Source organism: Lupinus angustifolius, chromosome LG02, assembly GCF_001865875.1.
Source record: "Lupinus angustifolius cultivar Tanjil chromosome LG02, LupAngTanjil_v1.0, whole genome shotgun sequence".
NCBI lineage: Eukaryota > Viridiplantae > Streptophyta > Magnoliopsida > Fabales > Fabaceae > Lupinus > Lupinus angustifolius.
The window spans coordinates 24356811-24371651 of NC_032010.1; the positions used below are offsets into that span (position 1 = coordinate 24356811).

Here is a 14841-nt window from a genome sequence, read left to right on the forward strand (position 1 = left end):
GAGGAATACAATTCTAAAATTTTATTTTCTCTTCATATTTTACTCTCACTCATGTAATAAATTTGAGGGCATAGGGAAACCTTATTATATATATTTTATTGCATAAATTTTACCCATTGTTTAAAATAGCATGACATTGTTTCATCTATATAATCAACTTTACTTTCTAAGAAAACACTTCATGAAGTTGTTATAATGTGTTCATTCGAAAAATTAGTGTCGTGTCCAACTAATATTTGATTCTTAATCATAATATAAGTTAATAATGCAAAAATAAAGTAAGATACCTCTAACAAAATAGTAAATACAAATATGAAATGTTTGTTTTAGGGAATTATTTGTTCTCATATATAGTTCAGTGCAAGCCATTAGCAGATTCAACACTTGCGTTCAGTAAACAAAAAAACAGTAAGGAAGTTTTGAATTATCTCATAGGAATAGAATATTAATACCATAATGTTTGATAAACATGGTTTCAATCCAAACATAAGGTTCAACATTATGAAAACCTCAGCACCTTCCATGCAGAATCCAACGATGTTTGTTTTCTATCATGTGCCATGCACCCTTATATTATTATTATTACAATTTAATATTGACCAGTGATTAGTGACTAGCTTATGCATAATCCTCATGTTCCAGTATTCAAAAGTTGCATCATTCATGTGCTTAATATATGGGTACATATCTGTTGTCCCACATTTTGTGCCACTCCATGTGTCATGGGTTGTGATTGGTCAGAGAAAATATATTTAAGTTAAAATTTAATTATTAAGTATTTTTCTGACCAATCACAAACGCATGACACATGGAGTGACACAAAGTGTAAGACTAACAGATGTGCTCCCTTAAAATATACATACAATCCAAAAGCAGGAATGTGCATGATTTAGATCCAATCAAAGGTGATTTATATTATATCCACAAAAAATCATAATTCATATTTAAATAATGGAAGTTCATATACTTGCAAGGTAAAAAAGATAGCAATTTTTTAAAGGGAGGAACTATTGAGTTTAACAAATATACAGAAAAGAAAAAGGAATGGAATAAGGATGTGTTACTGAAGTGATTTTGCCTCACATTTCAGATCCACCCTTAAATTGTTCTTGTATTGTACTATTTAATTTGTGTGGCATTAGATTTAAGGTAAACTACTCATGTTTATAATTTTTATTTTCAAGTTAATATTGATTAATACATGATTAATCAATTGCACACCTTTTTCTCTTTTAATTTCTTGTTTTTACTGCTATTGGGCATAGTATCCATGGTAACATTATTTTCTTAATTATTTTACATATGGTCCACCAAATTTATCATGTGATGTATGAAATTCATCATAAAAAAATCATGTAATAATAATTTAAAAATAATGGAGTGCATAAAACAATTACCACATATATGGTAAGTGAGAATGTGAACATGGAGTTACGATCCTCTCTCTATTAATGGAGAGACAAGTGCATCAAAAAACAAAGAAAAACACAATCTCCAATAACAAATTTACTCTTCTAATTATAATAAAATGATATTATTATCATTAAAAACAAAAGAAAATATATGTATTTATCTCTCTATTAATGAATAGGATCTTTATTCGTAAATATGAGCTGCCATGAAAACTTTAGAATTAAATGGTAGGGTTAGATCATCGACAATTTCACACTATAAATAATAACTATTTTCTCCTCTCTCCTTTTTTTAATGTTATTAGGTCCCTTTACTAGGGATCTTTTGGCTCATTGATTTTCCTATTAGCATGACTATTTTTTCTTTCTATTATATTATCCATTTGTTATCCTACAAGCATAAGATGCGTAATCTCCACTTCTATGATACAAATACAATATATTTATTATAAGTTTTGGCTAGTCAAATCTATGGTACAAATATAATACACTATGTAGATCTTTTTAGACCAATAAGTTGAATATATAAGAAGGTCAAATTCATAGAATCCAATGCATCAAAAGCATTGCTGCATCATAAAAATGGTGTTAATGTATTTAGTATAATTTGTGTTTTTAGATTGTATTTGGTATAGGTGTGTATATATAAGTATTAATTCTTTAGAGCAAAAAAAATCACCTCACATTATGATAAGATAAGATCTTGCAGATTATAAGATCCAAATTTTCACATATTCCTCATCTTCATGTGCACTCCACTTCTCCATCAGATTCCTCAAGCACTCCTCCATCTGAGTTACTATGGCACCATGTATCCCCGATTTTTGACTCAACTGGTATCAAGAAACACCATATTTTTATTAGTTTAGGACATAGTTTGGGACATGCTTTAGGATAACAAATCGTTGTTCTCAATAAACAACCACCTCATATATCGATCGTCAACTACAACCATCATGGGCCACAAAATGGGCCTAGCCGCTGAAAAAAAGAAAGAAATTATTTTCTCGATTAACCGATTATCAACTATTACATTCCACCATCACATTGTCTAATCCATTTGATTATCAACCTATCACTATCTATATGATAATAATCTTAATGACCCATTTAGAAAAAGTGCTAAAGCCATAATAAATATATGAGGATGAATAATAATTATTATTACCAATTAAAAGTAGGACACAAAGTGTCCACTTGGGGAACCAAAAATGGAAAGTACATGATTTTCAACTCCACCATTTTCATTTATGACAAGTTTACTATTAGTGATTGAAACACTACATATTAGATTACATTCAGATTGCAAAATCTAATAAAATTTCAACCCACTACTTGATAGCTCAAACATGAAGAACCAATATATATAATAAATAAAGGGTCTTCATGACCATGGGCATTGATGTAGGATATAAAAAAAAGTGAGTATTGGAAAACCAATTACTTCTCCTATTTCATATTTTTTATTGTTTGAGGTTAATGCAGATATATTAACAAATTCGTAAGAATACTCTATTCTAACTAAAACATTCCTAAGGTTAAATATTGAAACACTTCTCTTTTCTTTTCTTAAGAGCAAAATGGAAAATGCACTTTTCAACAATTCTCCTATATAAAATAATAAAAACCATAATAGGCATGTCTTTCTCTTTGAAAACTAATCAATAAAATAAAAAAAAGGTGGCACTTGAATTTGGATAAAAATCCGTTAGTCTAAACTATGTCCTAAATTATATCTCGGATCAATATAAATATAATATCTCAATTAAAAAAATTAAATATTCATTATCTTTTCTGTTTTTTCTTCAGTATCATTAGTTCGATATATAGTTTGACGTGTCCTTATCACTTGAATCCATAGGTTATGCTCTTCCTATATAAAGAAAATATGGTGATTCCCACTCCACAATCTCAAAACACATAGCCCCTTTCTCTTCTTCTGTCATAGCAATGTTATCACTTTGTCCCAAAATCTTGTCCCTCACCTTGCTTCTTTCAATAAACTCTCTTTTCATTCAATGTTCTTACTCCCTTAATGAACAAGGCCATGCTCTTCTAGCATGGAAAAACAGTTTAAACAGTTTAAACAACACTACACATGCATTACCATCTTGGAATACTTCTAACCAAACCCCATGCAACTGGTTTGGTGTGCACTGCAACACACAAGATGAAGTAGTTGAGATAAACCTTAAATCAGTGAACTTGCAAGGCTCATTATTAGCCTTATATTTTCTTCAATCTCTTAAGTCATTGAAGAGTCTTATCCTCTCTTCAACAAACATCACAGGCAATATTCCAAAAGAAGTTGGAGATTATTATGGACTCATTCATATTGATCTCAGTGGCAACTCTCTTTTTGGTGAAATACCAGAAGAGATTTGCAGGCTAACAAAACTTCAAACTCTAGCACTCCATGCAAACTTTCTTGAAGGAAACATTCCATCCAATATAGGAAACTTATCAAGTCTTGTGAGTTTGACACTCTATGATAATAAACTGAGTGGTGAAGTTCCAAAGAGTATTGGGTCATTGAGAAAGTTACAAGTTTTGAGAGCAGGAGGGAATAAAAACCTTAAGGGTGAGATTCCATTTGATATTGGAAACTGCACCAACTTGGTCATGTTAGGCCTTGCAGAAACCAGTATTTCTGGTATTCTTCCTTCATCAATAGGGAACTTGAAGAATATCCAAACCATAGCCATTTACACAACACTGTTATCTGGCTCTATTCCTGAAGAGATTGGTAACTGTAGTGAGCTGCAGAATCTGTACTTGTATCAGAACTCAATTTCTGGTTCAATACCAAGTCAAATTGGAGAACTCAACAAGCTTCAGAATTTACTCTTATGGCAAAACAGATTAGTAGGTATAATCCCTGAAGAGCTTGGAAGATGCACAGAGGTTATAGTCATAGACTTGTCAGAGAATCTTCTCACAGGTAGAATACCAATGAGCTTTGGAAAGTTACAAAATCTCCAAGGGCTTCAACTGAGTGTTAATCAGCTTTCAGGTATCATACCTCCTGAAATTACAAATTGCACTTCATTGATGCAATTTGAAGTTGACAACAATGCTATCTCTGGTGAGATTCCTGCTCTTATTGGCAACTTGAGAAGCTTGAATCTGTTCTTTGCATGGAAGAACAATCTAACAGGACAAATCCCTGATAGTCTTGCACAGTGCCAAGATCTTCAGGCACTTGATTTGTCTTACAACAATTTCACTGGTCCAATTCCAAAAGAGCTATTTGGTTTGAGGAATCTCACTAAACTGATGCTCCTTTCCAATGATTTATCAGGCTTTATTCCACCTGAAATTGGTAACTGCACAACTCTTTACAGGTTAAGGTTAAATCACAATAGACTTGCAGGTACTATTCCATCTCAGATTTCCAACTTGAAGAACTTGAATTTCTTGGATATGAGTAACAACTTTCTTGTAGGGAAGATTCCTCAAACACTGTCTAGATGCCAAAACCTTGAATACTTAGACCTCCATTCCAATAGTCTCTCTGGTCCAATACCAGAAACTTTACCAAAAAGTCTTCAGTTAATTGACTTATCAGATAACATGCTAAGTGGTTCATTGAGTCATTTCATTGGTTCATTAACTGAATTGACCAAACTCAACTTGGGAAAGAATCATCTAAGTGGAACAATCCCACCTGAGATCCTATCTTGCTCTAAACTACAACTTCTAGACTTGGGAAGCAATGGTTTCTCAGGTGAAATTCCTAAAGAAGTTGGTCAAATTTCTTCACTAGAAATCTCTCTCAATCTTAGTTATAACCATTTTTCTGGTGAAATTCCATCTCAGTTCTCTAGTCTAAGAAAACTAGGAGTGCTTGATCTCTCTCACAACAAGTTCTCAGGGAATTTAGATGCTCTTTCTGACCTTAAGAATCTTGTTTCCTTAAATGTTTCCTCCAATGACTTCTCTGGCAAGTTACCTAACACTCCATTCTTCCATAAACTCCCTCTCAGTGATTTCACTGGAAATGATGGTATCAACATTGCCACTAGTGTTGTAACTCCATCTTACAGAATGAGACACAAAAGCCAAGCCAGCTTAGCTTTGAAGATCGTAATGGCCATTCTCTTAAGCACCATTGCAGTACTAGTACTTCTCACAATCCATATCGCGGTTCGTGCTCATGTTACCAACAAAGCTCTCAAGGGAAATGAAACATGGGAGGTAACCTTGTATCATAAGTGTGAACTCTTAATTGATGACATTGTTAGGAATTTGACATCAGAAAATGTGGTTGGCACTGGAAGTTCTGGAGTTGTGTACAAGGTAACAATTCCAAGTGGCCAAACAATAGCAGTTAAAAAGATGTGGCCTTCAGCAGAATCTAGAGCATTCAGTTCTGAAATCCAAACACTGAGTTCAATCAGACACAAGAATATCATCAAGCTTATAGGTTGGGCATCCAATAAGAACATGAAGCTGTTGTTTTATGAGTACCTCCCTAATGAAAACCTGAGCTCATTACTTCATAGTTCAGGGAAGGGAAAAGCAGAATGGGAAACCAGATATAATGTTATATATGGAGTGGCTCATGCACTTGCATATTTGCACCATGATTGTGTGCCTTCTATAGTTCATGGAGATATCAAAGCCATGAATGTGTTATTAGGCCCTGGCTATCAACCTTACCTTGCTGACTTTGGCTTAGCAAAAATTGCAAGTGAAAATGGTGATCATATAAATTCCAAGCCAGTTCAAAGACTCCATATTGCTGGTTCATATGGATACATGGCTCCAGGTATTTTACTTTATCTACAAGTCTGAATGGTTGAGTATTTTTCAGTGGAGTGATTGATATTCTTATACTTTTTTACTCCAAGACCCTTTTATTCATATATTACAATTATCAATTAAAAGACTTCTGATTTGGAAATAATGATAGCTAGATGATACTTTATCTATCTCTAATTATAAGTCATATTCTAAAAAGTTTCTTTTTCCCTAAATATAAGTCACATCATAATATCTAGGTATCATTAAATTAAATAAGTTATATCAGTATGTCCCTCACTTTATATCTATTACTTCCTTCATATTTATTATATTCTAATAAACTTTTTATTTTCCCCATAATAATGAAGGAGTGATATTAACATAAATTTGAAATAGATTTAGGTGTAAAAGTGGTATGATAAAAAAGATGAGTCCAACATTTGCCTTTTTCATACTTACATAACCCCTTGAAAAACACTAATTTGTGTTGTTTTGGTATTTGTACAGAACATGCATCAATGCAGCAAATAACTGAGAAGTGTGATGTATACAGTTTTGGTGTGGTCCTACTTGAGGTCCTAACAGGAAGGCACCCATTAGACCCAACTCTACCTGGTCAAACACACTTGGTTCAATGGGTTAAGAACCACTTAGCTAACAAAGGAGATGTATCAGACATTCTTGACCCAAAGCTTAGAGGTAGGACTGACCCTACAACTATGCATGAAATGTTACAAACTCTGGCTGTGTCATTTCTATGTGTCACCACAAAAGCTGATGACCGTCCTACAATGAAGGACACTGTTGCAATGCTTAAGGAAATTCTACCTATTGAAGAACCATCACTTCCTAAGACTAATGTACTTTAACTAGGATCCTCTGATTGTTCCATTAGTTTCTTAGATGGTTCAATCTGCTGAGAAAATATGCAACTCATGGAGAACAATCAGAACATATATCAATTGTGCATACTCTAATGCATTATGCTAGTAAGAGCTAGCTAGAGTTACTAGATATATTGAAATGTAATTTCAAATAGACAATGCATATATATTTCAATAATCCATATATATAATATAAGCAACCATTCAATAGCTCTTCACCCTATATTATATAAAAGATGGAAACTACTGTTTATTATACTATTAGCTCTTAGGTAATATATAAGAGAAAAAGCAAGAAAGAGAATGTATGGCTTTTAATTTCTTTTCCAAATTAAGTTGTCTTTTATAAATTGAAAGAGCATGAAGTGAACAAATTAAACATAGTAATACAAATTGTATTCATATTTATAAAAGGGTTATGTTAACAAATGTTAATGAATACAAATTGAGTCAATATTGAAAATCAAAATTTGGCACAGCTAGAAATGTTAAAAATCCATAGTCCATAGTGATGATGTGTGATGAGTTCATTTTCTTTCTCTTTTCCAAACACAGACACATCCATAGTCCACAGAACATGGTCCCATGTTAAATACCTCACATCTGACATAGACTTTCCAGCTATTGGAAACTCCACCAGAAACAGACATCTTAGGAATGAATGAAAGTATTTGTAGTTTTATGTCCTAACTCATAATCATATTATTCATATGCACATGTATGTGCTGGAACACTGAAACATAACATGCATAACAAATGCAATCATGTAGCACTTTCATATTGCAAAATATAACTAGGGAATTTCCCATCACGTGTTAAGTTTCACAAAATTCTCTAAACTATATAAAAAAAAGTTTATACCATATTGTATAAGTTTTCTTAAAGTACCTTTTGGCTTTACAAAAGGAAGGGTACGAGGAGGAATGAAAATGGTAGAAGTATAGAATCATATAAATCTGAGGTATTGCATAGTAAAAAAGGATAATATCTTTTACCCACATGGCATTAGAACCTTGTGTTATTAATTATAATTAAATGTTTAAATCGAAGGAATGTGCAAATAGAATGATTACTAGAATATTGATTTTATCTCTAAGTCCAATAATATTGATGCATGAGCTCTCATGTCTAAATTTTTTTGTCATTTAGATTAAGCTCAATAATAAAATGTTTACATACATCTCTCATCTCTATAATGACACATTATATTCCCATTAATTACTCTTCCTCACAATAATCTGCAGCATCTTCTTGAATTTGTCAATTAATTCAAAATGATCTCATCAAAATACTACTTCAATGGAGAAAAAATTATGTTTTTAATTTAACTAATAAAAAAATTCACTCTCCTTTTATTTTTATCTCAAATAATAAAAATTGCATTTGGTACACTCATTCATTCACTTGCTATGATTTGAATAGAAAAACTAGACATGTTCCTAATTGTTATACAAAAATCTATTTAGTATATGCATTTTAGTGTAGAAAAAGGAAAATTATGACCTGTTAGTGGAGAGTTCTGAAAAGTGCACTTCTGCACCCAACTAGGCACTGGAACTTGAAGTTTCCATCACTTGATGGAATAATTCAACACATGTCATTATATCAGTAATGGAAGTCATTCATCTCTAGAAGCTTTAATGCTAGTTGATGGTGCTAAATGGGTAATAATGCTGAATTTGATGTTAATTTTTCTTCCTTAAGCACACAATGAAAATAACAAGCACAACAAGGCAATTGTTTCAAGATCATATCAGAGCACCACATATCCATAAAAATAGCTCCACAAGTGGCACCTCCTTTAGTGCTCCAAAAGTAGCTTCAATGTACCCAAACAACTTATACAAGTGCAGTCTTGCGTGTTCAGATTAATGACTAGTTTTGTTGAGACAGCATTATGAGCACAAAGGAGTCTTCAACCCTACATGTCACACATTTATATACATTTCAAGAAACATATATGGACCCTACTAATGGATTTCCAGATTGATATGAATTTTGTATTGGATGTCATAATTGTGCATGCACTATGGTGGATCATGCTCATGCTCATGCTCATGCTCATGCTCCTGCCTTTCTAATTTCTTCAAGATGAAGCTAGTGACATTCCAGTCAAAACCACGATATTGAAGCCACCTAATAATCCTTGCTTTTCGTGTCTCCTTGGGTACATTCTGACCGCGAAACCATTGCTTTGTGGCCTGAGCATAAAGATGATCAATTGAATGCTTTGATAGCCCAATAACTGAATTCTGTTCTTCGGCACAATCATTGTTATCCTTGAATACCACTTCAACTGCGTTATCAGCATCAGCTTTACTAACTCCTTTCTTGAACAGTGCCTGACACAACAATTGCAGGGCATCAGAAAAATAGGAAGTATATGGTTATCAAAGGCATATGTGGTGCAATCTCAGTGCTTTGACCTTGCCTTGCTCCACTACAAGGAAGCACAGCCTGAGTGGATCTAAACTTAAGGAAAATGACAAGTACAGAAAATGAAGCCTTACATTAAGGCATTTCATATATTAAGAAGAAAAATGAAAAAAAAATTGAATCCGATAATTTTAAGATGAAATGAATTGAGCCCGTAATCAAGCAGCTAAGAGGCAAGCACACAATCAGATGAAAATTATTGGGTTGAAGCTTTACATTTGTTGAACAATTCACTGAGAAAAATAAAGTCAAACTATGACATGTGTCATGCAAGAAAAGAAATAATTAAACTTATAAAACTTTAAAATGTAGGGGGGAAACAGATTTAGACTAAATGGTGAACATGCAGGACGTGAAAATTCAGATACAGATAATTACATTCTATCAAGTGATACCATTGCATTCTATCATAAATCAAGTCCTTTAGTAAGGCAACTTAAATCTAAGTCCAGTTTTAATGGTTTCATCTATAGTTTTTTCTCGGTCTTCCTTACCTCTGCCTATAGGGCTATATCCTCCACTGATCTACTCTTCTTATTGAGGCTTCTATATAGATACTTACATATCTTAAGAAATAACAATTCTTATTACTTTAACTTCGAACTTCTCTGCTAGTATCTATTTTCAAATTTATGCATTGCTCGCTTTCAAGTGTTAATTCTCAAAAGAAAAAAAGTTGGATGCACACTGCTCTGTTGAATTTACAGAGATGCAGTTGGAATGCACCATACTTTATCCTCCTAATAACAAGCATAAGATAGAGCAAATACAACACAAGCACAATACAAGCATCATACCTAAACAAATTATAATAAAACACGGTGCAGAAGTATAGATCAAGAAAGAAAAAAGCAGCATGGAATAGGGGTAAGACAATGTATAAGAATGAACAAAAAATACAAATGAGATTGGCATACTTGTTTGATCCGCCTCGGCCCCCAAGTTGACGAAGACCATCTAGATTGAGAATATGATTCAGCATACAACCTATCATTGATCAACCCTCTGAAAACAAACCAGGCGATAAAACAATCACGACAAATCCACAAGATGTAAAAGGATGCATGAAAATTCATATTTTAGAAAATGAATGAACTTGAAAAGTGCATTTTGAGAAACAATACAAATGCAATTGTTTGTTCAATAGCGGAGAGTTTACCATACCAGTCAAGTATGAAATTTGGTTGCAAGTATCAGTTGGAACATGATAAAAATGGGTATATGGGAACTTAAGAAAAATTACTTTATCTTCATATATAAATAAAGTGTACAAACTAATATTGAAAACATTATAAAATGTGTTCCTTCAAAAAAAGGTTCTCCATATCCTTCCTATAGCAAGAAAATTCAAATGAAATTAAAAAAGGGCTTTCAATTCCCATAACAATCCTCATGAGTTTTAGAGTTAATAAAAACCTTCATTTCAAACCTAGCATCTTAATGTTCATCTTCACTCCTATTTTTTCTAAGATATAAAAGTAAGTATTTACAGTGGTTGGATTGTTCATTGTTGGCAAGAAATCACTACAAGTGATGAAGTAAAATTGTTTGACTTCAGCCTTGCAAAAAGAATAATTATTTGACTTCAGCCTTGCAAAAAGAATTTATGTTCCATTCCCTTATCCCAGTTATCTTTAGTCTAAACATGCTATATCCCATTGTTCTTTCACGAGAAAAACTGGGGAAATAGTCATCAGTTTCTCATAGTTAATTTGTTTTAAGTGTTAATAACTTAATATGTGGTTGTGTTTAATCAGCAGTTTGTATTTAGCTGCTTCTAAGTTTAAAATGGTATATAACCATATTCCAACAAATATAAGGTCGGTATCTCTAAACTTCAAGACATTCATTCTTCCTCTACACCCAGTTATTTAGCTATTTTCCTCCTGAAGACCCCATATCCAACTAAACAGCTGGTTAGAGCTACATACCAAGTCCTATGATACAACAACAACCAAGCCTTTATCCTACTAAGTGGGGTCGGCTACATGGATCGAACGATACCATAATGCTCTATCATAAATCATGTTCATTAACAAAACATTGATCTCTACATCATTCTTTATCATTCCCCTATGTTTTTTTTAGTCTTCCTATTCCTCTAGGAATTGGACTAGCTTACATTTGATCTACTCTCCTTACGGGGGCTTCTAACGGTCTCCTCCACACGTGTCCAAGGGAGCACATCTTCTATCCAACATTGTGTACCACTCTATGTACCATAACTTATGATTGGTTGGGGAAAAAATATTGAACTTAAAATTTTAATTATTAAGTATTTTTTCGACCAACCACAGCTCATGGTACATGGAGTGGCATACTATTGTGGGACAAAGAATGTGGTCCCTGTGTTCAAACCACCTAGGGCATGATTCTACCATTTTTTCTATAATAGGAGCTACTTCAACTTTCTCCCTAATGCATTCATTTCTAATCCTATCTTGTCTAGTGTACCCACTCGTCCAACGCAATATTCTCGTTCCTGCTACATAGAGTCTATTCTCTTCTTGACATTGTATAACCCAACATTGAGTCCCATATACATTTTACCACATCTTCATGATAACGATTTATATTTGTAATCGCAGGCCTCTAATTTTCAAGGCCCAGGAATCACATGCTATATACTATAGTTACTACTCTCACTTTGCTGAAATTGGATGAATCGTAATAGACAGAGTTAAGTAAGTAGTCATCTGAATGCAAATAAAGCTTCATGTAAGGATGCAGTTGAAAACAGCTGATATATAGTAAATACGAGCTCAATGGCTTTTATGTAAAGTTACCAACATACCTGCTGAGAAATTTCTTTATAACTGCCTCTACTGCATTAGGAGAGAATCTCTTCCCAAGCAATTTCTTTCTCAACTCGACTGCTGTGAGTGCTCTGCAGAGTATAGAGACAGGCACACTTCAAAATCAAAGAAAATACTAAATTTTACATTAATATACATCACACCCCTCTCTGAACAGGAAAAAGCAGTTTGTTGACTTCAACTATTGCAAAATTTCTCATCTCTGTTAACACCTAATGAGTAACATTCAAACATAAATCCAGGAATTTCATTGTTGCCGGCAATTTGCTGAATTTTTTCCAAAGGCATGCCAAATAAGCTACACTTCATCCTGCACAACCTTGTTCTTTGATATACAAACAACTCTGACCAAGTTCAACTCCATAAATAATAATAATAATAATAATAATAATAGGGATTTTGTAAGCAGATAGAGACTGCAATGATAGAGTAACAGATATAATGTTTTAAAGTGATTTTTTAGCTTTCAGTGGTTAGTGGTTACATACCATCAGTTTTCTTCAAATATCCTAATGGTGGTGCTGAAAGAATGTAAATACTGGACATACTGAGTAAAAAAAAAGCAGTTGCCTCAAGCCCTCAACAGGAAACACGGCAATAGTTGATTGTTGAAATTAAGAACATGCCATGCGATTAGAGAAGTGAAATGGCATGTTTAGCAATGAACTCATAGTAGTATATTCGTAAGATAAAAATTGACTCCACTTTCACTTAAGAAATGCGAACATTATGCTTGCCCGTATTTTGCTTCAGAAACTTCTCAATTTGGTTGACAATACAGTATATGACAAGTCTAGCATAGAGTAAGTTCCACTTTAACGGTGGAGCAGCAACTAACCTAGCTGCAAGTAATCTAATAGCTGATTCCTCAACATCATTGGTAAATCTGTCAATGTTTATTAAATCCTGTTCAGAAGAGTCTCCGTTCTGATCGATTGGAACCTCTTCAACATCCTCCGCAACCTCTTCCCTTTGTTCAATATCTACAATCCAAAAATAAAGAAGTTCAGAAAATCTTCACTTATTTCCCATTTATTCTTAATCATTGTCAAATTTATAATGAATAGTTTTTTCATTCAATTTACCAAATACATCAAAGCCTCTGAAGTGTGAACAATCTCTCTTATTACTTTACAACATGCTGAATAGAATTAGAAGATCATGTCCAACAAAAGCATGTTGATACTTGTTGTATACTATCCAGTGCGATAACATAAGAATATTATGTCATCACATCACACATAAAACTATAAGTCTCCAATGCTTAAAAACACAAATGTTTGGCATTTATCTACCAAAGAATAGGTGGCACAACTAACTCTTAAAGAGTCAACTCAGTTAGTAAAGCCGTAAAACATTAAGTTGAGTTTCAGGTTCAAACCCGGAAGCTACACTCTCTCAGTCTCCCCCCTCTCGGCCTCCCCGTTAAAAAAAACTTTTGCCTATAAAAAACAACTAACTCTCAAATCATGAAATAGAATGACACAATAGTAGATTACATGATAGAAAGCAATTTACCTTCATCATCGTCATCAAACGTTAAATCATTCTGAAATCCATTTACAGCTTGAGATGTTTCAAAATGTAGAAATCTTCTTCTATGCACATCTTTCCCACCATTAATATTTACTTCCTCTAGCAAACTTGGAGTTTCAGGTATTTTCTTTTGAAGGTTGGAGTATGTGTTAGTAACAGAATAACTAAATTCTCTGCTATTCTTCAAACACACAATCTGAGACTTCCAAATACTCCTCCTATTGTTAATATTAAAAATAACAACAATAATTAACAGGATATTAAGAATAATGCTCAAAATGTTTCATCATATCAGAATATATATTAATAAAAGGTGAATCTTTTTTAGAGTGAGTAACTAAATAGAAAAAATAGCTTTAACCCAATTCAATGCTACCAAAAGGGCAAGTAAATCTGAAAAGAATGAAATAAAAAGGGTTGAGAAATAAATACTAACAATGGATTTGAAAAAACGCGAGATGAGAATTTGAAGCATATGATATTTCCCGCCAAAATTGCCATGTTCATTCTACCTCAATTAACGTTAGCCCCTTCTTCTCATCGTTCCTTCATTTTCACCATTTTCTGTTTCAACTGTGATTGGGTCGGGTCATTCATTATGGGCCGGGTTGGAACTTCAAATAACTCCGACCCGGCCCAACTCTCATCCTTTTTCCTTTTAAATTATAGCTATCATTTTCAATATTAAACTTTATGATTAGAGAGAAAAAAATGTATGTATTGATAATATAAAAGTTTTATAACTATTAATCTATTTGTTTATTTCTAATTATTATTGACTTTTCAAATAAAATAATACAAATGAATAACAGATAATATATTAATTATGTATAAATCTTTACATTGATAATGCATTTACTCATATTTATTTGAGTAGTGAGGATACGAAGCAAAAATTTGTTAATATTATTGGTTACATAACAATAATCTCTATGCTTGTACCAAAAATCTCTCTAAATATATGCCCAATGTGAAATTAGGGTATTCATTTTGTAAGATTATATAAATGTG

At 32.9% G+C, this 14841-nt stretch overlaps 2 protein-coding genes across 2 annotated transcripts; one reads left to right on the forward strand and one right to left on the reverse strand.

Moving 5' to 3' along the window:
- LOC109342133 (probable LRR receptor-like serine/threonine-protein kinase At4g26540) lies at nucleotides 3296-7261 on the forward strand. Its single transcript, XM_019580167.1, has 2 exons — nucleotides 3296-6183; nucleotides 6666-7261. Exons 1-2 carry the CDS (start codon nucleotides 3363-3365, stop codon nucleotides 7025-7027), a joined length of 3183 nt encoding a protein of 1060 aa, XP_019435712.1. The 5' UTR covers nucleotides 3296-3362; the 3' UTR covers nucleotides 7028-7261.
- LOC109342134 lies at nucleotides 8649-14397 on the reverse strand. Its single transcript, XM_019580168.1, has 6 exons — nucleotides 14267-14397; nucleotides 13813-14048; nucleotides 13133-13277; nucleotides 12273-12365; nucleotides 10396-10483; nucleotides 8649-9384 (listed from the first exon to the last, which is right to left on the reverse strand). Exons 1-6 carry the CDS (start codon nucleotides 14335-14337, stop codon nucleotides 9070-9072), a joined length of 948 nt encoding a protein of 315 aa, XP_019435713.1. The 5' UTR covers nucleotides 14338-14397; the 3' UTR covers nucleotides 8649-9069.